The 23,629-nt window shown below is 36.1% G+C and overlaps 1 protein-coding gene across 1 annotated transcript in view; it reads right to left on the bottom strand.

Annotated features, from left to right (window-relative positions):
• Positions 1–7,411: 7,411 nt before the first annotated feature.
• Positions 7,412–23,629, bottom strand: part of LOC113062642 (syntaxin-1B) — a 39,150-nt gene continuing 22,932 nt past the window's right edge. Inside the window, exons 2-10 of the mRNA XM_026232636.1 lie at positions 22,147–22,221; positions 21,129–21,228; positions 14,497–14,571; positions 11,852–11,925; positions 11,226–11,334; positions 10,932–11,005; positions 10,141–10,278; positions 8,956–9,066; positions 7,412–7,618 (exon numbers count right to left, since the gene is read on the bottom strand). Coding sequence (XP_026088421.1) covers positions 7,538–7,618; positions 8,956–9,066; positions 10,141–10,278; positions 10,932–11,005; positions 11,226–11,334; positions 11,852–11,925; positions 14,497–14,571; positions 21,129–21,228; positions 22,147–22,221 — 837 coding nt within the window. The 3' untranslated portion in view covers positions 7,412–7,537. The remainder of the gene's footprint in view (positions 7,619–8,955; positions 9,067–10,140; positions 10,279–10,931; positions 11,006–11,225; positions 11,335–11,851; positions 11,926–14,496; positions 14,572–21,128; positions 21,229–22,146; positions 22,222–23,629) is intronic.

Here is a 23,629-nt window from a genome sequence, read left to right on the forward strand (position 1 = left end):
CTTACATGTCCTTGGACAAACAAACGAGTATGGCACTATTTATAGCTATCAGTCCAGAACCAGAGCAGAAATTGCAAAGACTTTTAATTAAATAACAAACCAAGTCGGATAAACGTATCGCAGATCATTTAAGTAAGTAACTCATTAAATGGAACAATCAGCAGCTGTGTTCACATGGGCAATTGTGCATTCGTGATGAGTAATGCAGTGACAGCGACCACTACAGGCGCACCAAGGAATTGCCACGCGTGACATCAGCGACGGGAAGAAAAGCGCGCCATTCTAACTTACCTCAAGGAGCAGATCCCAAAACCCGCATATCGAAAAGGTAACTATATAAAAAAAAATCTGTTTATACGGTTATACAAGACTACCTTGGTCATATGAGCTAATTTACCATTTGAAAATTTAAGATTAACATTCATCCTGAAGCAATTGTTCACTTCATAATTAAAACCATGTCGTTATTCACTCACCGTCATGTTCTTTCAAATCAAGAACCCTTAAAAGTTGACAGTTCATTGTGAGACAACGTCTGTAAACGTTTCATAAAATTACTCCATATGATTTAAGCATTGGATCTTAAATAATTTGTGTAAGGAACCGACTAAAACGAAGCAATTGTTTACTGATAATTTTGTCCTCAAACAGAGGCTCAGGTCCAGAAATAACGAACTTACGTCATTGACGTCGGATCGGCAGGTGATCGGAAAAGGTTGATTTGAGGTCTTGGAGTGTGTCCACTAGATGGTGAAAGATCCTTTAGGTAAGTTTTCGTATTCAGTTATGTTACTTTTAAGTTTGGCAAATGCCCTGAAACCAGTTAAGTTATTAAGCAGTCTAGACATGTTTCATTCATTTGATTTCAAAGCAATGCTTCAGTTGCTTGAGAGCAAGAGGATGCAGTTATTTGCAGCATCTTAATTCAATTTCAAATGAGGTATTTCCACACAAGACCCATTCGGGTACAGTGTATTGAAGTCCATAGTCTTTGAATACATGCAATTTTATTGACAACTTATACCTGTTTTGAGGCTGATAAGTAAACATTTTGGGTCCAAAAATACCTTCCTGAAAAGTGTCAAAGCTGTGTGGTGAAAATAAAATGCATTATTGAGGGTGTTTTTACACCTATAAAAATCACACGAGTAATTCATGTTTGGACTGAACTGGGAGTAATATGCCTAAATCTCAGCATAAAAGATTATCATACAAAGCTTGCAGCTCAAACAGCATGAGTGGCTGAATTATTTTTAAATGAAAATTCACTGACTGTTGCTTAGCAACTGGAAAACCAGCCCTTCATACCTGCCAAGTTTGGCAAGTTTTTACTGCAATGACTAAATTAATTAATTTAAAATAATGATAAGCACTTGTTGGACTTGCACAGCTCCCGGGGCATCTTCTGCTGCAATCAATAACAACATAATTGAGCAAAACCCCATTATCTTTCTAAATAACTTTATCTACTTTCCGAAGGGGTCTGGGGTCAATGCGGCTGGCTTAATAGTTAATTGAAAGTGTGTCCAATGCTTTACAGTGAATAAAACTGTATCTTTAGCACCATTTGTTTTCCAATTAGTTTGCTAAATGACATTTGAGTTACAATTATCAGGACATCTTATTTCATGAACTGATTCAGATAAAACTTTTGTCACACAATTCACAAATAATAGTATATTTTGTATATAATTAAGGATCAAACCTGATACTGTTACAACAGTGGCCGTCCTGAGCAGTTTTCAGGATCAAAATCTCTTTATTGGTTTAATTTAGTTTTTATGTCAGATGGAATGCCAGCAGGCAGGACTTGAAACTCCAACTGTTTATATTTCACCTAAAAAGTTGGCAAAAACATCTAAATCCTTAATGGTGATGCACAAGGCAGTGCAATGTAAAAAATTAGCTTGATAAACAGTGTCAGTATACATGCTGGAAGTATATACAAGCTCAAATTATTGACGCCCCCCACCCCTGCCCATGATTTGAGAAAGGAGTAAAAGTAGGGAAGACAACTACAGCAGTTGTACACTGGACAATCGTTTTTTTCTTTATTTTTTTTGTTTCAGTTCATAATATCTGTTTGTTGGGGTTTTTCTTTTTTTTCATTTTAACTTTAAATTAAATTTTGACACACTTATAAAAGACATCTGCATAGAGTTCTCATCTTAAAGATCCATGGAGGAGAGAGAGAGAAAGAGAGAGAGAGAGAGAGAAAGAGAGAGAGATTGTAAGAGAAGGGAGGAAGATAGCAAAGGGTTTTAGGGGAGGAGAAGGATACTGGTACGCCACACTAACCAAACAGAACAGCAAACAGTATTACAAGAGAGAGGGGGAGAGAGGAACAGTTATGTTGTTTGTTTGTATCTTTTTCCTTTTTTTACAATACAGTACACACATACACACACAGAAAATAAAAGACAGAAGTTGCAATTCCAGTCAAAGTTGCAGAAATCGATTTAATTCCTTCCTTTCCATCCTTGGTGCCCATCTCATTGTGGTTTCTGCCCTGATTGCACTTTCAACTTAGATCCTAGTTAGGCTAGAAGATGTTTGGCGACAAGTAAAACGATGGCTGGAACCATGAATAGTGGATCTTTGTTTCCCTCCACTCCCACAATAATATTGAAGTCGGCGTTCTGCAGTGCTTTCAAATGCATGTGTGAAAAGCCCTTTTCTTTGTATTGCACAGATGAGTGTTTTTCTGTTTGCTTCAAGCATTATTGTTTTCCTACTGTACTTTTAAAGAAAATGCCCAAATCCCAAAAACTGTGCTCTTCGTATAAGAGCAGAGCTCATCCCGCGTCACGGTTAACTAGAGCTTTTGAGTTTTAGCCATGCTACACTTTACACCCGCAATGTATTTTAATCAACACTGATTAAGAAAGCATCCAAACATGCATCACGAAATGCACAAAAATGGCACTGATTGTTCTCTAAATTTGCCATTGCCAATGTGGTGGACCTCTGCTAAGAAAAGCGTTCAAAGTGCCTGGAAGCTACAGATGGTGTGTATTTGACCTGTAGACCTATCGATGGTGTACATGGAGGGAAGCACTGTTTTTTTTTTTTTTTTCGGTAACAGGTAATGGCTCTCTGAGGTAACGCAACATATTATTGTATTGAATCTGAAAAGTGTAAAGCGTTGTTCCTTTTCTTCGTTATAAAGCACCCTTGACATCACTCAAAGCGTTGGATGCTGCTTTAAGACAAGCAAGAGGTCGGTGGACAGCAAAGTGCTGCGACCAGGGCAAAGAACAAGAAAATCAATCAACCTCACAACTTTGACAGGAACTATTTTAGTCGTTTTATACATGGACATGCAAGTCATTTTTTCTCTCTTTGAAATATTTACAATAATTACAAGACAAAGATTCAGTTCAGATCGACAAAACCGCGAGCATTCAATAGTACTACTAATAACACAACTTCTTGTGATTCTTTAAATCATTGTAGTTATATAATTCATCACATTTGATAATGGTATAATTCACTTGTCATCCTTATCCAGTCATCTTCCAGTTCAAATTAGAATAGTGTTTTCATCACATCATTACAGGCCATTCTCTGTAATTGATGATCACTTTGCTGAAATCACAGTTTGAGCACAAACTGTTACCTCATTCTAAATCTAACACTGAAACAAGAATACTGGTATAAAGTTTAATGGGAATATACATCAAAGGAATGACACAAAAGGGGATGAAATTAAGGAGGAACATGGCTGGGGCTGTTGAGAAAAATCATGATCGCAGGTCTTGGGCGCTCATTAGCCGTGGATCGAGAAGTCGTATTGGTTAAAATAAAAGTCTTCGAGAGCTGCTAAAGTACATGTGGATACTAAGCAGCGAGCGTTACAATCCACAAAGCAGTCTACATAGCAGCAGATGGCTCCGTTGATCATGGCGGGAGCGTTCTAGTTTCGTCGTTTCTCCGCTCACTCACTACGTGGGTTGGGCGTAAGGGCTTTTTCTTCACCTGCAGTGATGAGGCACTCAACAACCCCAACCAAAAAGACTATGCAGTTAAGCTCTAAAAGGTACATTGTTTTTTTTCTTAAATATATAGTAGTTTGTAATTTTCATTCATTTACAAAATGCCTTCTCAATGTGCTGTGTTATGCCAGTGCTGTCTGGTCATATCAGTGTCTGTGTAACGAACATCAATAAACACAGTGTTGAAAAATGAAATTAAGACAACTGAGAAAACTTTCATCCAGATCTGTGCCCGTGTTACTAAACAGTTTTTTTTTTTTTAAATTATTATTATTTCATTTTCTTTTAACCAGAGCTGATCTAATGTCTATGTCTAATGTATTGCCAGCACAGAGGAAGCAAAGCAGGTGAGTTGAACAAGGGGGAAAATGGTAACATGAACAGCATCATTGAAAAAAAAACAAAAAAACATAAGATACATACAACATTTGAACATCGTTGGGGGTATATTTGTTTTGTACGTAGCTGTTTTTAGAGAAAGTGCTTAAAACGAACAAGCTTGTGTAGTATACATTATACACATTGTTCAGAATGAATATAAATAAATCAACCTTTATATCAAGAACCTTGACGCTGAAATCGGCGGAACTGAAAACATAAATGTATACGCAAGAAAGTTCACAAGATTGAAGGGCAGGGAGGACTACACAATACAGTTGACTGTAACATTGTGCTCTGTACTCGCATTAATGCTTTGGCTTTTTAGACTTATTACTTTTCTTAACATTTTAATGAAGTCGGCACAGAACTGGAGCGCTAGAGCTGCATACCATAGACCTGCAGACCAGAGAAGCCCCTTGTTCCCGAGGCCGGTGCGACCGAGGGCTCCAACAGCAGACGAGCACACACACACACACACATACACACAAATGCTCATGCTCACATATACAGCAACGTGTACGTAAAAAAGGAAAAAATGCCAAAGGGACAGGGCACGCATACATGGCCTTTTGAGTTGCACAAATTGACACCGCAGCACACGACTCACAATAAAGAATAGTCTTACAAAATAATTCACATATCATCACCAGTTAAGCACAACAATCAAAACATCAGGGGAAGGGAAAATGAACAAGATGCGCAAAAATGATTCATACCCAGAGTGTTTCCAGAGGGTGAGGAGGGGGGAATACATAGTTTTACACTACGGATGTGATTTGGGAGCAAAATACCCTACAACAAACAGATTTTTGTATTCATGTGCACATCCACAGGGAACACATTCATGAGGACCACAGTAAAACTCCAGCATCGTCAGGGTCATGATGAAATAGGCAGCAGAACTATTAAATTAAGTCACCCCCCCCCCCAAATCCAACCCTTAGAGAGTCATAATAAATCATCATTAAAAAAAAAAACATTAACAAAACGGAAAAAGGTACAACCCAAAAAATGTGGCGGTATAAGACATTGTTTTCTTTGATTGTAAAGTGCACACATGATCGAGAGCCATGCAAACTAACAAAGCGAAAGTTGCATGCGTTAACAAATAAGGGCCTTCCAGCTATATCAGTCTACTAAAAAACAACACCGACATACATATTTACCTCATTTTACCATACATGTAAGTGATTCGACACTAAATACACATAAGTTTCAAAGAAAACATGCTGGACGTTACTGGAATGGTTAAAGCAAAATAGTCCCAGCCCTCTGCCTCAGGCTTTGTAAAAAGTGTACAGTATTTATTCCCAAAATCATTCCTGTTCCCTACTACTTTGCTTTGAGTAGGTAAAGGGGTGGCGAGACGGGGTAGGGGGGCTCCTGTTATATATTCTATGATAAGCAGTACATGGAAAATGAAGTCCATATTGAGAAAAGGAGTGCACGTTCAGAGTTGATACATGTCATGAACATGAAGGTAAGGGCGTTCTAAGAGTGCAACAAATCTGAATAAAGCCCAGGGGGATTGTGGATTGAAAAAAAAAACAGAGCTAAAGTTTGGTTTTGAATTTTAGCCCTTGAATTTAAAACAAATAGTACATAATTAACCATGCTTGCACTTTCTGTCTGCAAAGAAAAGGATGCAACGAATTCATGATACAGCGGAAAAAAAATAAAAAAATCTTTTGGACAAAATCGAAGCGTCTTTTTCTAAGCTAGAGTTTTCTTTACATGCTTTCTTTCTTGGTCTTCAGAGCTATATTTGAGTTATTTCATATAAAGTTGTCTTCATTTTTATTCTGTGCATAATAAGCGTCCTGACCAACCATTAAAGTTTTTTTCAATTGAACTGAAGAATGCATCTACAGGTAAATATTTAATAAGATAGCTCATCAACGTCTGCACCGCTCTTATTCCCATTTTTTTCCAGATATGTAGAATTTAAGAATAAGGATCTAAAAGTGTCACTATCACTTCCCCGTATTCAATTTTATTAGTCTCTCTTCATTACCTAGCACCAAGGTGAAACGTCAAGCATACTCTCAAATCGATGCTTCAAAACCTAAACGGTCCTGTTCAAGTCTATTCTTTATATTATAATGTAAAATATATATGCAATTTATGAAACAAGGCAAATAAAAAAGTGTAAAACTAACGTAAAATAAGAAATTAATTTCAGCAGACCTAAACACCCTCCAAAAGATAATATTTAGGCTAGGCATTACTTCAAGTATTGACTTTTCAGTAAATGTTTCATATAAGAAATCTTCGGTGTAGATAAAAATATTTAGTCTCTTTTGTCTTTTTCAGAATCTTTCTATAGGTTTTCATGAATTAATTCAAAAAGCAGGGGCAAATCACTATCAAAACTGCATAGTTAAACAGTTTGCACAATGCCACCCTTTCGATCCAAGTGTAGCTTTCTAAACGAGTTCAAATGAAATGTCTGTTCCTTCACTGTCTACAGCAAATGAAGTAAAAACGAAATCATTTCCATGTACAAACTTGGTGATATCACTTCCTCTCACAATTCAAAATGTGTGCTGCTTAGTTCTTTGAATCTAGTTTGTTTAGGGTTGCCTGGAGTAAAAGTATTAAGACAGAAATTTGGCTATGAGGTTGCCGGTGCTTTAAAACTACAGCACTCCATGGGTAATGAGCTAATAATGTAATAATGAGAGATTTCATCTGATTTCTGGCAACCACTTGGAATCTTAGGCCATTGAAATCAGACTAGAACTACGATCTATAACATCTATGCAGTCAGTTGGTTAGTATTTATAATGCTAATATGGTTTGCCAAACACCATGTTCTGCTCGAACATAAAACAATTAAGCAGTTGCTGGCACTGTCCTGGAAGCCCCCCACAAAATGAAAGCAACGCTGAAAAAAATAACAAAAAATAAATATATATATATATTATTCCTTTACAGGTAGTAACCCATGTGCTGCTTTATGTTCAATACATTTACATGTACAGTTTGTAAATATTATGTTTATTTGAACCCACTTTTAACATCTCCTTTTTTTAATTGTTTGATTTCTGAATATTCAATTTTTAACCCTACCCAGCCCCCGTTTTATGACAGTTTCCTTATTTAGTGTTTAAGTGGATAAAACACTCAGCTTTCCAAGTGTTTGTCTTTCTTCATATCGTTTAGAAGCCCAGGGTTCCTCCGATAGTGGACGCCAAAACCACTCCCAAAATTACACAGCAGATGATGATCATGATCTTCTTCTGCAAAGGGTAAAAAGGAGGAGAAGGAAAGAAAGAAAGAAAGATGCATAAACAGATGAAACCACAATCTTTTGTTTAGCTCATCTATAGCAACTCTGTTGAGATAGTCAGCTAATCTAAGTAGCATCATCTCATCTTAACCACTCTTTAAATCATTAAATGAAGCCAATAACAATTAAACCATTACCAAAGTAAATCATTAAATTAATTACAATTTAATTAAATTGTTGATCAAAAGACCCACTCTGAGACGTTGCCCCTTTGAATACTAAATGTGTTCAAACATAGAGCACATTTGAGAAGGTGGTAATTAGATATTGCATAACTGTAAAGGCTAAAAACAGTACTAACATCATATTAAACTCTGGAATCGCCAAAAAAGCAGTTCATATCTACTCAATGTGATGAAATCATGGAGGGAATCTGCAAATATTATATTGGGCCAGAGACTATTCCATACAGAATTAACCAAATGTAAATGCTTGGTTGGTCATGCAGTAAGGAATCATGTAAAAAAAAAAAAACCTACTTTAAAAGTGTTTTTCTGGTCACCATGTGTCAGACATGTAAATGGGCCAATTTGTTTTTATTGGCCTGTTTTTCTTTTTGTTGTTATTAATTAAGACCATATCTTTTTTTAATTTTTATTTTGTGGCAGAAAAAAATAATAATTCGCAAGAGATAAACACTGAATTGCAAGATGTAAACTTGGAATTGCCAGAAAGAAAACCAGGATTATTGTAAAAAAATTAAAATAATTGTGCGTATAAACTCAACTATAAAAAAAAAGTATGCATTTTGAAAGAAACTGTTTTATTTTGGAAAAGAGGCTTCCGTAACTGACAACAATTCTAATCTGGCGATACTTCAAAATGAGGTTTCGTTTGTTAAATTTATTTATTAACTTTCGATAGAATGATGTTCCTATTAAGTGTCACCAGCAGTTCACTATTAGCAAATAACTATGGGGCCGGTAAAAAAGTAACCACCCCATTTTTGCAGTTTGAGTCATCAGAAAGAATAGAAGTAGGTGGCATACCACCAAGAGTCTGCAGTCTTTAGACCAAAACTGCAATGGCTGCAAGCAAAACTGCAGCAAAAAAATCTAGGAGCAGGCAGCATCTGTTGAAGAACCAATGAGTGCCAAAGAAGCAACATAGTTTTTCTGTGGATGGTTTAAATGGTTTAGTAATCTAATAGTAGTATTAGTAGTATTCTATTACTTGTTTTTGTGCATGAGAGCTTAGGACTGCGTTCTCTAGACTGAGAGCGTGAGTCATTGTACACAAAGGGCATAATACCGAAAGGCATCAGGTGTAACAGCTGATGGTTTTTACCTTGCGTGCCTGACTCTGGTATTTGACAGCCTTCTTGGTGTCAGAAACTGCTCTCTCTACATAGTCCACAGAGTGTTCCACATTATACTCAATTCTGTCAATCATCTCTCCCTGTGAATGACAAAAATAGACACTTCAAACAAACAAAGTCTTTTCTACAATATCCACATACACACGTTTATGATCACTGTATGCAGTGCCCTGTTAGACACACTTCTGTGTGTCTTGTTACAGTGTTGCAAGTTTTCAGTGTTAAGATCCCTCATATTCTTTGTGCAGCCTGATTTCCAACCCCACAAATGGTAAGTCCCTTAACCCCGACTGATCCACAGGGTCTGTGTTGTGTAAATAATTTCACCTGTCTTCGGTTGTGGAGGAAGAAATAAATTGGCATCTGTGAATTACATTTGAAAGTCAGCATCACTTTGGAGCGCAGTGCACTACAAGGACGTGGCCAGTTTTTGTCTAGCCCATGTACACAAATAGATTTTTTTTTTGAGCCTGATAGATGAGGCCCTTACGAATAGTATGGACATGAGCTGCATGAATATTCTTAAAAAATACATTTGTGTTATTTTTTGCAAAAAAAAAAAAAAACACAAAGACTATTAAAATTAATTTTTAGTAACTGAAATAAAACTGATATAAGTAAATATAAAAATTAGATGAAAAACTTTAGAAAATTAAATAAAAAATAAACTCTTTCACTGAAAATGTTAAGAATGAGTTTAATATGATGTACTAAAACTGAAATAAAGATAAGGAATAAAACAACCATAATAAAAATGACAGAAAATTTGAAATTAATTAAATAAATAAATATACTACTTTTATGTTGAAATAATTTTATGTAAGTTTAATTTGTAGTACTAAAACTAAAACTCATTTTTTTTAAATGAGAAAAATATTAATGCATTAATGACTAAAGTTTAAAGAAAATTCAAATGAAAAAATTAATATAAAATTCTAAATATTAAATACTATAGTGATTCCTAAACAATACTAAAAGCACTGCACACAGTGACATATGGGTCAGTCAATGTGAATATAAAAAGAGCAAAAAACTCAAATCGACTGTCATTTGTAAGCATCGCTAACAGCCTTGTGGAAGGGACTTTTGTGAAACGATAACATTACTAAGGTTTGTTTGACTATTTTCTTAAGGTATAACTTTCTGTGTTGTACCTGACTCTCCACAAGCATGGCCATGTCCACAAACATGTCGTGCAGCTCACGGATGCTGTTCTCCAACTTAATGATCTCAGTGTGTCGGGTCTCAATCTCATTTAGAGCCTGCTTGGTCATCTGGGAGTCCATTTTGATCTATTACATGGAGAATACAAGAAAACATGGCAGGATGTCAATAGCAAGTTACTATTATTAAACATTAATTTGCACAGAATTCATTCCAAAAATGGCACATTTACTCTGCAAAGGTGGCACAGAAGTGGCATTTCCGTGTCTTTACATGGACTGTATAATGTTGCTCAGATGTGTGCAAAAATACATTTACACAGCAGTTGCAACTGTATACTATGATACTAGGGGCTGAGGTGAGGAAAATTCAATCTGGCTTTGATGCAGCATTGCGTCTTTACACTGAATTTTAAGCAGGCACAGAGCAGCCTTAACTCAGCCGTGTAATAATGATTATCAAACAATATATTCTGGGATCTAATTCAGTGATTCCATTGAAGAAACCACTTTTAGTTCCCTAATGAACCTTTCACTCCACAGTTGTAAGTGTAAAAAACATTTTAATTATCTAAAGTGCCTTTTTAAACTATAAAGAACCTTGTATGGAATGGAAAGGTTCCGTGGATGAAGGTTCTAAAATGGAACCATAAAGGACCTTTTAATAGCGAGTGAAGTCCATGAGGCTGTAGTGGCTGTAGAAATCACAAATGTTTTTTCATTTGCAAGCCAAAGTCCTAGTAAAATTACTTTTGTAAATGATCGGCGATTATTAAACTTACATCATCAGTGAAGATGGCAAGCTTCCCGCTTTCCAACATGTCTTCCAGCTCCTCATTGGTAGTCGTTCTGCCAGCTAATTAAAGATATTATGAGAACATGGTATCAGTATGTGGCATACCTGTCATTTTGTTGAGTTTTGCTTGCATGTAAAATGCATGTCTCGAATGCACTAACACTTAACTTGTGTATTTAAAAATTAAATGCATGTTCGAGTAATGTGGAGGCTGTTTCTCAGCTTGTGTTTTTGAGCGTGGGTTGCATGTGTCGTCTTTGTGCATGCTAGCAGAACTCACTAATTTCCAGTTGTCTCTGAATACGGTCCTTGCAGCGGTCTCTGTATTTGGACTGCGTGGTGTTGTACTCTGTCATCACCTCTACAAACTTGCGTGACAGCGTGGAATGCTGTGGGATAAAGGTAGACATGTGGAGGCGTCAGGGATGTGAAAGTGTAACGGCACATCGTGACGTGAATGCACTCGCTGACAGTGGGTGGCTCAGGATAATGTATCGTGGGCCAAGTGTGATCGTGGTGAAATCGGGATGGTGCATGTTGAGCAATTACAGCACGTGTTCTGTTTCTGGACAGCAGATGGCGCTGAGGAGGGTGTTTGACAGAGCTGATCAGTGGGAGGGCAGAGGTCACAGGAAGTATGCCTGTCTCTGAACATCCTGAAGGTCAGATTTACTGCTATTTTGCTTAATATTGTTACCATTTTAGAGAAACTAGTTTACATAATGAAATAAAAGCTTTTAAATATTCCCTGCCATACGAAAGACCACAACACGTTTTGAGTTTCTTTTAAAAATATATCTAATTATTTATTTCTTATTTTTATTACTTATTAAGAAGAATTAATAAACGTGCTGAGAAGAAGCTACATTTGGACTATTACACTGGTGTTTTCAGTTACTTTCATACCTGTGTCTTGCGGATCCGCAAATCTGCAGATGATCTGTTCAACCCCTCCTCTTGCTCGATACTTTGTTCGATTGCTGCAGAATACAGAAATAAACTGATTATAATGAATTGTTCTAGTAAAATGTGCTAAACCCACAGCCTTCTCAACGTACCCCATAGACTGACATTTCAAATAGCAGCTGTCTCACCCCAGTTACCTGGCTACAACAGTTACAGTTACCACCCATGACACTAAAGTAATTGTCGGACCGAGCTGTTACAGTGAAAGTGCATACACACTAGGTGTCAGACAGAGTGGTCCCAGAGTAATAACAAGTCCCTTAATCTCAGAAGAACAATAGATCTCATTGTCCACTTCAGCAGACAATGGGATTCACACTCCATTCAGTTCTAATGGAGCCCAGCAAACCATGTGTCAATGGCTACATCAGCGACAGTGTGGATGAATTGACTGTCACGTTTGGCAACTTGCTTGTTTCATATTGATTGATTTGATTGCTTGTTTGTTAAGTATATGTATATTATATAGAATATAATAATTAATATTGCATACATAACAAATAAAGTTAAATAATAATCAGTATTTATAAAAAGAATACCTTTTATAAAACTGTATACTAAATAATTTCATTTAAAACAATTATAACCCTATTATATATACATATTTAATGAAATAACAAATATATATATTTTTTTATAAAAATAAAATAAAATATTTATTTTTAAATAAAAATAAAAATATATAACTCTAACCCCTATATATTTAATAAACTTAATATATAAAAAATACAAATATATATTTTATGTAGTATTAAATATTATATGTACATTATATATAACATATTACATATTACACAGGACTCTAGACTAACTTTTTGCACTGGTGCGCCTTACTTTTTTCTTAGGTGCAACAGCACAAAAGTTAGGTACATCCAAATTTATGACAGCATCGCATTTAACACCGCAGTTTTACAAGTTCACTTTTTTTATTGCTGTCCATATAGGCAATATTGACTTGTAGCCTGAATGATTAACTAACAATCTGGTCAACATAAAGTTCTTTATGAAAAGTTCTTTATAAAGTTTCATTTATGTTTCAGTGATTTATGGCTTCAGAAGGAAAGCACTTCAAAAGAGATTAGTTAAAATCCCTACATGTTAAGAATTGTCTATTGCTGAACTCCTTTGGCCTCAGGTGGCTGCCTTTAGAATCAAAGATTGTGTCTAAATTAGCCTTGACTACTTGATAATGAAGGTTTTAGGAGCTTTTGTAGACTAAACTTAATGCATACTTGAAAATAAGACCTGAACTTTTCTAATTTTAATTTAGTCGAAGAAGACTGTAAAAATATTCACCACCTCAAACTGATCTCAGATCTGTTTCATTCTTTATATATGTGACCCTGGTGCACAAAACCAGTCTTAAGTCGCTGGGGTATATTTATAGCAATAGCCAAAAATAAATTGCATGGGTCAAAATCATAGATTTTTCTTTTATGCCAAAAATTATTAGGAGATTAAATAAAGATCATATTCCATGAAGAAATTTCATAAATGTCCTATTGTAAATATATCAAAACTTAATTTTTAATTAGTAATATGCATTGCTAAGAACTTCTTTTGGACAACTTTAAAGGCGATTTTCTCAATATTTAGATTTTGATGCACCATCAAATTCCAGATTTTCAAATAATTGTAGCTCTGCCAAATATTGTCAGATCCTAATAAACCATACATCAATGGAAAGCTTATTTATTCATTTTATTTTATTGGTGTATAAATCTCAATTTATGACTGGTGTGATGAGTTGGCTCTCCCCCCTCCTAATTATCATCATCACCGCCCTTTGCCAGGCTCCCGACAGGAGTAGGTGCTTTAGAGAGAAGGGGCGCTATAAGAGTGGCGTGTGATGGGGCACACCTGATGCAAATGGAACCCCATCACTGCCACCGTTTAAATGCCGAGCGCGCCTCTCCTCTGGAGACCGGTCTCTTCCCTGTGCATGCATGCTGGTGTCCTCATGGGTCCAGGGAGGGTGCGTAGAGGGACACCTGCACCGCCAGAGACGTGAGCTGCCGGACCTGAGGTCCGGACGAGAACTGCACCCGTTACACAACCGTCATGCAAGGATGCAGGGCCATCTAGTCCCTTCAAGCAGCGCAGCCAGCGAGATGGATGCAGCCGCTGGAAGAAGCCGCCGCCCCTCACGCCCCGGACCAAAGAGGGAGCGAGTGTGCCCTCTGGACTCCTCCCCTTACCTGGACCCTCCCCTTACCTGGACCCTCCCTTCCTGAACAATGCCCCACCTACACAAAGCCAGCAGCATGACGAGGACACCAGATTGCCTGTTTATTTTGGACACTCTCTCTTTTGGACACTTAATTTTTTTCCCCGTTTTGGTTATTTTTCTGTTAATAAAAACCTCTCCGAGGCCTGATGCCACCCCCAGTGTGTCTGTTGTTTGCTCCTCCCACCAGACTGGTTTTTGTGGTCCAGGGTCCCATATATAGAGCAGGCAATTAGTCCTTAATGTTTTAAAAAATGTTATGTGTGATTGCCCAAATAATTGTAAAAATCCATTACTTTGGCCACTTTTGTTCAAAACGGTGATATAAAGTGAAGAAAAAAAAAAAATGGTTTTATACCTTTTAATTTAGAGCGCACTTTATTGGCTGTTTTCTTAATGTCAGCTGTGAGGTCCTCCAACTCCTGCTTGGTCTCTGCAGAAAACCACAAGGAAATACAAAAGAGAAGGTGTTTAAACGCATATCATTTTTGAGTTCTCAATATTAATGAGCAATGGATGCATTATATTTAATGCATCCGGCAATGCATTTAATACATTTAATGGGGTGGTGTTGGCGCAGTGGATAAGACACATGCCTTTGGTGTGAGAGACCCGTGTTTGAATCCACTGTGAAACACCAATGTGTCCCTGAGCAAGAAGCTTAACCCCTAGTTGCTCCAGAGGCGTGCGACCTCTGACAGATATATCAATTGTACGTCGCTTTGGATAAAAGCGTCAGCTAAATGAATAAATGTAAATTTAGATATAGGGTACAAAGTCATGTGAGATAGATAGATAGATAGAGAATGAATGATAGATTTGAGCTTTTAGGACTTTAACCTCAGGCCATATAATGTTCTCGTTGTTTTAAAGAGTAAAGCGAGGCGTCTGTGATAAAGTGGTGGATGTGTGTGTGTAGACTGCAGGCTGCAGTCATATGTTGATTGATAGTTACTGCAGTGCCATTCACTCCCTGGACACCACCTCAGCCTTTTCAACTCCCACCTACACACTCTCCTCTCCTCTGACTAATCCAATCCCTCGCTACTTTCTCTCATTTCTCCAGCCATGACAGTCTGATGACCGTGACATTTCTTCCACTACGAATGTTAATGCCAGTATCACTTCACTAGGGAGTATTTGTGTGTTTGTTAAGAGGAATAATGCACTTACAAATTCATACTGAAATATTTGCTGTAATATATATATATATGCACAATGAGATATTTTAGTCTCAAATGTAGTATTTGAATATGTACTGCATTTTGTTAATTGAGCTATGTGTTAAGCATTACATATGAGCAACATATTATCACAAAATTGGCTTTAATAAGCCGGGCTGAGGGATTTATACAAGCCCCACACTTCTAATCTCTCGGCGCCTCTTTCTGGCCATCAATATTGTGACTCCTGCTGATCACTCTCAGAGGGATGGATGTGTGTGGTGGGTGGGAGAAGAGTGATATATCATATGTCTATACATTGTGCAGAGGAATTAATCACTTTGATTTGTCATGTCATAGTATATACGGGCAAATCCTAAATTAGGGGAACTTTTCTGTCACCAAGGATGACTGCTTTTTTAGCTTTTGAAAGATGGATAATAATAGCTTTGATCTTTTTAATTGTGTGTCCTTAACTCCTTTACTTACCGTTTTTATGAGTCCCAAATGGTTAAAATTGCCTATGCAATTGCATATGATTATATATATATATATTTGTATATTTGTACATGAAAATGGCCTTTTTGAGCTTTTACAGAAGTCTGAAAATTTGCATTGAAAACTATATTTCCTTTTCTAGAGAATTACAGACTTTCAAAATAAAGGAAAAAATAAATGAAGTACTTAAAATGATTGATAAATGTCAATTCTTTTTTTCATTTTGACTAACAAAATGATGTTGCTAAGGGCTTAAATGCTGTTGTGTAAAACAATGATCTGTTTAGTCACTGGTGTCTGTTAATGTGCCATTCTAGTTCCCCTCTCCATCGATTCAACAAAAGTGTAATGTATCTCCTGTCACTGAGTTTGCATCAGAATATTTGCACACCGCAACACTATTGTTGTGCTTACAGACAGCTAAATGCGGTCCTGCTCTTTCCTGCTCTACGAAAACAAACCATCATTTCATGTCAGCTGTTTTTTTTTTTTTTTTTTTGCTCATGTGGTGGAGAAATCGATTTGACTGACGAGGATGTTTCACTGTTTAACATGACATCTAACCAGCACTTTAATTCCTCTTGAATGTGATTTTAGCAGTTGCCACACATTTGCTGAAGAGAAGCAGACCTGTTGCAGAAGCATATGACGTGTAGTATTTCTACAAAATCTGCGTGCCGCCTTATTAAACACTTTTCACAAATTCAAAGAATTCTGAAATTAAGATCTACGGATTATGTCTCAATTTACTAATGACTATAACTTTTATAATATTTTATCACCTAGTGTTTAATGTGAATTTACTAGACATTTATTGTAGATAAATGAACTGCATGAACCTAAAATTCTGTGTAGCATATGTTGTTTGTTGATGTCTACTAAAGATTGTCATCTCTGTAGGATAATTTGTTATTTTTGGCCACCACCTACTGCAAAATACATTTAGCACAACATTCTAACAAATAAATAAGCATTCATAGCAATACTTTTATGTTTGCTTCAGAAAACTGATCATACAACACAAACCATCTAGACCACAAGTGAACGAAGCACAGCTCATCTTTACTTGCTCACATGCAGGCTAACATGGAGAACGATTAAGGGCAGTGCACTATAATTCTGATGGCTAATTTAGTCATTTAAGCTGATTGGGTGAAATGCATTAATGAACTAGGACAACGCGGTAACCGTTAGTCACAGAGGTTACGATTTCTGCTCAAGGTCACATCTGCAGCTGAAATCTGGCTTTTTCACAAACGTTGCACAACGTTTAGTTTTGTACAGTAGCGCTTGAACAAGAATGTAAAAACAAGGTGACTTCAGTTTAAGGATAATATAAAATGCTTTGGTTATGCAGCGGTGGTATTTTAACGGAGAACTTGAGCTGCTAACATAGATGTTGTGGATTAGCGTCGAGAAGCATTGACCCAGAAATGTTAGTGAGATCACAATAACACTGGATCACTTGAGGGCGAGGGGGATGGTATTGCAGTCTTGGTTAAGGATCTAAGCAGCAACCACAAAATTTAGCTTAATCTCAAGTATAGGGGTGACCCATCAACTTTACAGCAACTGAGATAAGATTCTTGTCAATGTATTTAGAGTAAGATATATCAGATAAATGTAAAATGACAGTGTAGTGTCTTTCTTTCCATTTTTTGTGTGTTCTTGTGACTGAATTAAAAGCCTTCTGCAGTAAAAAAGAGAAACTGGCCTTGGCAATAAATATTGAATGCTTCTGTGCTGTACATTTTATGCAGTATCTATGTATAACATCACAAGCTCAATACACAACAAAAACACACACAACACAGACTGGAGCTGAAGGAGAATAATACAAGCAGAACAACTACTGTAAGATATTTAAAGCAATAAATTAAAATATAAATTTATATTCCCATTTATTTACTCCCATGTCATTTAGCTGTGTATAATTCTGATCTTAAGAAGAATGTCTGGGCCATCATTTTCCATGAAAAGATTATAGATTGTGATTTATAAAACCAAAAAGTACAAAAATATAACAAAAAATACTCCATTCATTTTGTAATTTTCGGAGCATGAGAGAATAAATCAGCATCCATATTTGTTGAGACAACTTTAATATCTTTATATAAGTTAACTAATAATTTTACGTCAAGCACCAACACCTACTCTAATAATTTTAAGATTTGATTACTAATCACAGCAATCATTAATTATTATTATTTCAAGAATATGAAAAAGTGTCTTGGGGCAACATGAGGGTGAGTAAATGATGACATTCTCATTTTGGTTGTGCTATTCCTTTAAGGATTACTTTATTTAATATGTTCTCCACTTCTCCTCGGGTTTCTGGTTCACACTGACACAGATATCGAGACAGACACTCAACTTCCACAGGTTCTCTTCATCCTTCATGCAGCATGGTGAGGAAAGCAAAAGAAAAACAGACAGGGAGGAAAGCAAAAGAAAAAGGGGGGGGGGGGGGGGGGCAGAAAATAATGTTCTTATACAGTACATGCATGCAACAACTCAACAGAAACCAAAGCAAATCACATGCAGTCAAATGTATGAAACTGAACCAAAACTGTCAGACACAACTAGACATCATTTATTAAAGATTCATCTATAGCAGCGGAGTCATTCGTAGGCTGTGGATTTCTTAAACTAAGCCATGCAGGGAGCTCAGAAGGCACACTGGTGTATTAACAGCATTTACGACAAAAAAAGGAATTGCAAAAAAGAATGACTTTCATTTGCATTTAGTTTTAACCACAGTTGCTTTTTAGCTAAATCAGCCTATGAACTAAGTGTGATAAAAGACATCTAAAATGCACACCATGTATCTATTTGCTGTTTAATTTAAATTTAATAAAATTTCAGCATCTATACAAGTAACAGATTGGACAAAAGCATTTCTCCATTACACACCACTGTTTGTCATTTCACTGATTTGACAGTTGACTTACTGCACGACACGTGCACATTTACTAAAGAGTTGCTCTGTCAGAATGACCTCACACATTAGTCAGACAATACTGGAATGACTCTGACACATTTGCCGTAACTGAAGACTGTTGCTGGGGAAAGATGAGGTGAGCAGGATTTTTTAGCAACATTTGAGGACTCAGAACTGAAGAAAAGGCCTCTATAGATGCAGTGTGGGCTGGTGCACTATGAGGTGTGTGGGCTGGGTCTAACAAACACTTGGAGCGATGTGGTGGCAGTGCCTCTTTTGAAGAGTGGGTGGCGCAAATGCAAGGTATTGGAGAAAGTCTTATATAGGCTCACCAATGAGCTCATATATCAAGTATATATCATATAAGTCAAGGAGCTGGTGCTCTCCAAAAAGTTCCTTTCAATCCTTGCAACTTTTTCCTGCATTGTGACAGAGAATGCATGCATAACTTGCTCATATATTTAGGGGTTGTACATGTGTTAAAAGAATAGTTGAACCTCAGGTCATCCAAGATGTAGATGTGATTGTTTCTTAATCAGAATAAATTTGGAGAGATTTTGCATTACATCAATTGTTCACCAATGGATCCTCTGCAGTGAATGGGTGCCATCAGAATGAGAGTCCAAACAGCTGATTAAAAACCTCACAATAATCCACAAGTAATCCACATCACTCCAGTCCATCAATTAACGTTGAAATGCAGCGAAAAGCTTCATGTTTGTAAAAATAAATAAATCCATAAAGTCATTTTTAACCTCAAACCATCACTTCTACCATAATAATGATTCCTCCAGTAAAAAAAGTAATCTCGTCTGAATCAAGGAGAGAAATATGCAAAGATCAATCACCATTTACAAGTGAAAACTGTTCTAAACAAATATTTTGGTGTATTTTGATGTGAGATGACAACAGGGGATGGACTTTTTCACTGGAGGAAGTGTTTTTTTTTATGAATTATTGGCTCATATTTTGGCCACAAGCAGCATTTAAAAGTTAAAATACCTTAATGATGGATTTGTTTCTTACAAACACGCAGCTTCTCACTTCACAAGACATTAATTGATGGACTGGAGTGATGTGGATTACTTGTGGATTATTGTGATGTTTTTATCAGCTGTTTGGATGCTCATTCTGACGGCACCCATTCACTGCAGAGGATCCACTGGTGAGCAAGTGATGTAATGTTAAATTTCCCCATACTTCACAATGAAGAAACAAACTCATCTACAGCTTGGATGGCCTGAGGGTGAGTACATCTTCAGCAAATGTTCATTTTTGGGTCAACTATTCTTTTAACCTGATAACTGTCACTCACGTTTTTGAAGATAGACATGATTGTGCATGATACAAACCTAAATTTTTATAATTCATGACTGAAAACATTTTGTAACATGATTTTGATGTACCATTTACATGGTAATGCAATGTATGATTTTAAAATGGGTTTTGAAGGATGAATTTTGAGATTTTATGTTTTCAAGTGATATATAACTTCTGATGATTTCTAAAATGTGATAGAGAAAAAGGCAACGAGGAAGTCTTTTTTTTAAACAAAGGTCAAAACTCCTTTTGTAATGTAGATTTCTGAGGGTGCACTCTTGTCATAAATTCATCTATTACTTTTCCTACATAATGTTTAACAAAAAATATTGGTAAAATATATATTTGGGAGTCTTAGACCTTTCCACCGATATATAGTTTGTCAAGATTAGATTATATTTGATTGTAATATAGTATAGTCAACGTAGGCGTCCCGTATACGGGACGGGGTGACATTTAACAGGTTAAAAGCATAATTCACTGAAAAAATGAAAATTCTGTCATCATTTACTCCCCTTCTGCACATAAAAAATAGTCTATGTGACTGAATTTATCCATAACTTAGGTTTTCATCTGTTTCTCATGCAAAAGATTTTAAATATAGCACACAAGTCATTTTTATGTTACTTTTATGTATAGAAGGTGAGTAAATTATTCATCTTTGAGAGAACTATTCCTTTAAGGGCGAGCAGTATAATAGACATGGCAAATATATCCGATGCATTACTGTTAATGTTGAAGATGTGGGTGGAGGTGATTGCTAATGTAAAAATTAGTCATCTTGCCCTGAGATATACAGTAGATATGCATTCACAAACGTGTGTCCATGTGGTGTATTTGTCTGCGCAAATAGATGGATATGTGGGAGGTAAAGCGTCAAATTTGCATTTTTTTTTTTTTTTATTCCATGACTGACCGTCTCACTAATAAAGTGTCACATACGGTACTTTAGTTCTTTAAAAGGAACTACCTTCTAGGAAGAATGTTCATCTTTAAACTCCACTAAATGCTTTTTCGTAGATCATACAGTGTATACGCTGAGACTGTGTGCTGATGAGTGGGACTCACTTTCATCAGGGTTGGGTGCTGCTAGGATGGCACTGTGCTGCTTCTTGACCTGTTCTACATCTTCTGACAGCTTTTCAATACAGCCACGGATCTCCTCCACCTGTTAGGAGAACATGTGTTAAATTCTGCAACAATACAGTGGCTTTTGCAAATGATACAACAAAGGACCAAATCTAAATCACTGTCTACTTGCACATTGTCATGCTCTGTGATAAGAAAATAATAAATAGGCCTAATACAAATAATATTTCTTTTTTAATAATAATTTATATTTATAATATTTTTTTAAATCAGCTATGAAAATTGTTGACATTTTAATAATAGTTTTGTATCCTATATTACAGATAACATATTAAATCTTGTCACATGAAATGTTAGCTGAAGAAACCTATTTGATATTAATTTTAATTTTAGTAAGTAAACATGCAGAAACTAAAGTGCATTACAGTATGCATTAAAATGAATAAATATCATGCTGGTAAATCATACCTTCATCATTTTAACGAGAGGCTTCTTATTTATTATTTCTTAACAATTTACTTTGCATTACAAATGATATTATCACCATTTTAGTTTGCCATAATTTGCAGTCTAAACGAGTCAACGCTAGTTGTTAAAATGTCAGAGCTAGTCTGCTTTCAGAGTTGACTGATTTCACAGAATATCATACTCAGTATTTGATGGGCGCAGACTTTTTTATTTTTTTGTTTCTGACTATGAGTCCATCCAGTCAGAGGATACCAAACATTTAATATTTTGAACACATTTTTTCAAAGCTTATGTTTCTGTGAATATAGTGTTCTAAAACCTGTTCAAAATTTAAAAGCCTCTTAGTGTGTTAAATGTTTTAAGTCGAATTGGAAAAGTTATCATATTTTAATAAATGGTTTGTCTCTCCCATGCTTTAGTGGCAGCAGCACTCAAGTTGACATGAAGAAATTGTTGAACAAAACAAATAATCTACATTGGCATAAATAGTAACTGCAAATTATGATATTTGCCTTGAGAGAAATTTTACCTGTTCGAAAAATTCATCCATAAAGTGGTCTCGGTCGACATGAACAACTTCCTCATCATCGTCACTGTCCTTAGCCTGTGACAAAAAACAAATACACCACTTTAATGTCTTGATAATCTCAATGAAAGAAAATAAATTATTTCAAGTATATGGAAAATCTGTTTTTAGAATGTTGGATGAGCACAGAGAGCACTAATAAAATCAGAAATGTTGCACAACATACATATACAGTAAATGGTATGAAAATAGGAAAGCATTATGCGTTTGAATATATTACCATTAAATAATTTACATTTACATGGATTCGTTTAGCTGATTTTTTATGCCAGAGTGACTTCCAAATGAGAAATACAACAACATAAGTCATTCATCTTAAAGAGAAAGTAATATGCAACATAAAAAAACTGCAAAAAAAAAAAACAACAAAAAAAAACGTATTAATAAAATTTTCTTAAACCGTGCTGATTTATTGTTATTCTTTGCTACTGTTTTTGGTGGCATCACTCAATATCTCACCCAAGAACACTGATAATGGCCCAAAAACATTTGATATCAATACGCCATCATGCTGTTCCTCAGCAATTGGGCTTTAAAAGAGCAACTGTATTCAACACATCCAGATTCCAGACTGCTTCTTACTCCATTACTCATAAAGGATAATGTAGGGCAGCCTAATAAACTAATGCAAATCACATGTTTTCAGATGAGCGCACAGTGTCAAATTTAAAAGATGGTTTGATTGCGTTCACATATTGGTATGAGAATTGGGGATAGCTGGAGGGCCATCTCGGATTAGCTGTACGGCCAATCCACGTTGAGCAGAATAGGACGTTCTCCTGTGTGTGTGGTCATAAAGACCATCCCGCCTCCCAACCTCTGCACTCTTTCTGGGAACTAATAGCTCTTCATTTCAAGCAAACTGCTTCCCGTTCAATGAAATGGCTATTTCCAGAGAGAAAACATAAATTATAGTGACAGTTAGGAGAATGAGCTGGAATCTTGTTTACTGGAACACACTGATTAATATTCAGCCGTGATGTTGTAGTACTCAAGGCTAGACTTGAGATCATTTTTTGAAGGTCTTGGTCTGGTCTCAGTCTCCACTACATTTATACTCTGTCTATTCTCAGTCTCAGACTAAGAGGATTCAGGATTTTATTGATCAAGACCACAACTGAAGGTCCTAAATTGGTGGTGCACTGTCTGATTTATGTGTTCATTTTTCATTTTGAATGAATGTAAAACGTCCTGCTTCAAACGCAATTAATAATTTATTTCTAATTTGATTTCTTTGGATTTTGTTGTGATGGGTTAGAAATTAATGGAGAATTGTCAAAAATTTAAAAATTTATAATTAAGCGATATCACAAGAGCAAGAGAGCTGTTTACATGAATATAAATTGCAAATATTACTTTATACTAGTGGTGGGTATAAAGTAGTGGTGCTGCGTTAACGCGAGACTCTTATCGGGCGATTAAAAAA

This window comes from Carassius auratus, chromosome 44 (assembly GCF_003368295.1).
Source record: "Carassius auratus strain Wakin chromosome 44, ASM336829v1, whole genome shotgun sequence".
NCBI lineage: Eukaryota > Metazoa > Chordata > Actinopteri > Cypriniformes > Cyprinidae > Carassius > Carassius auratus.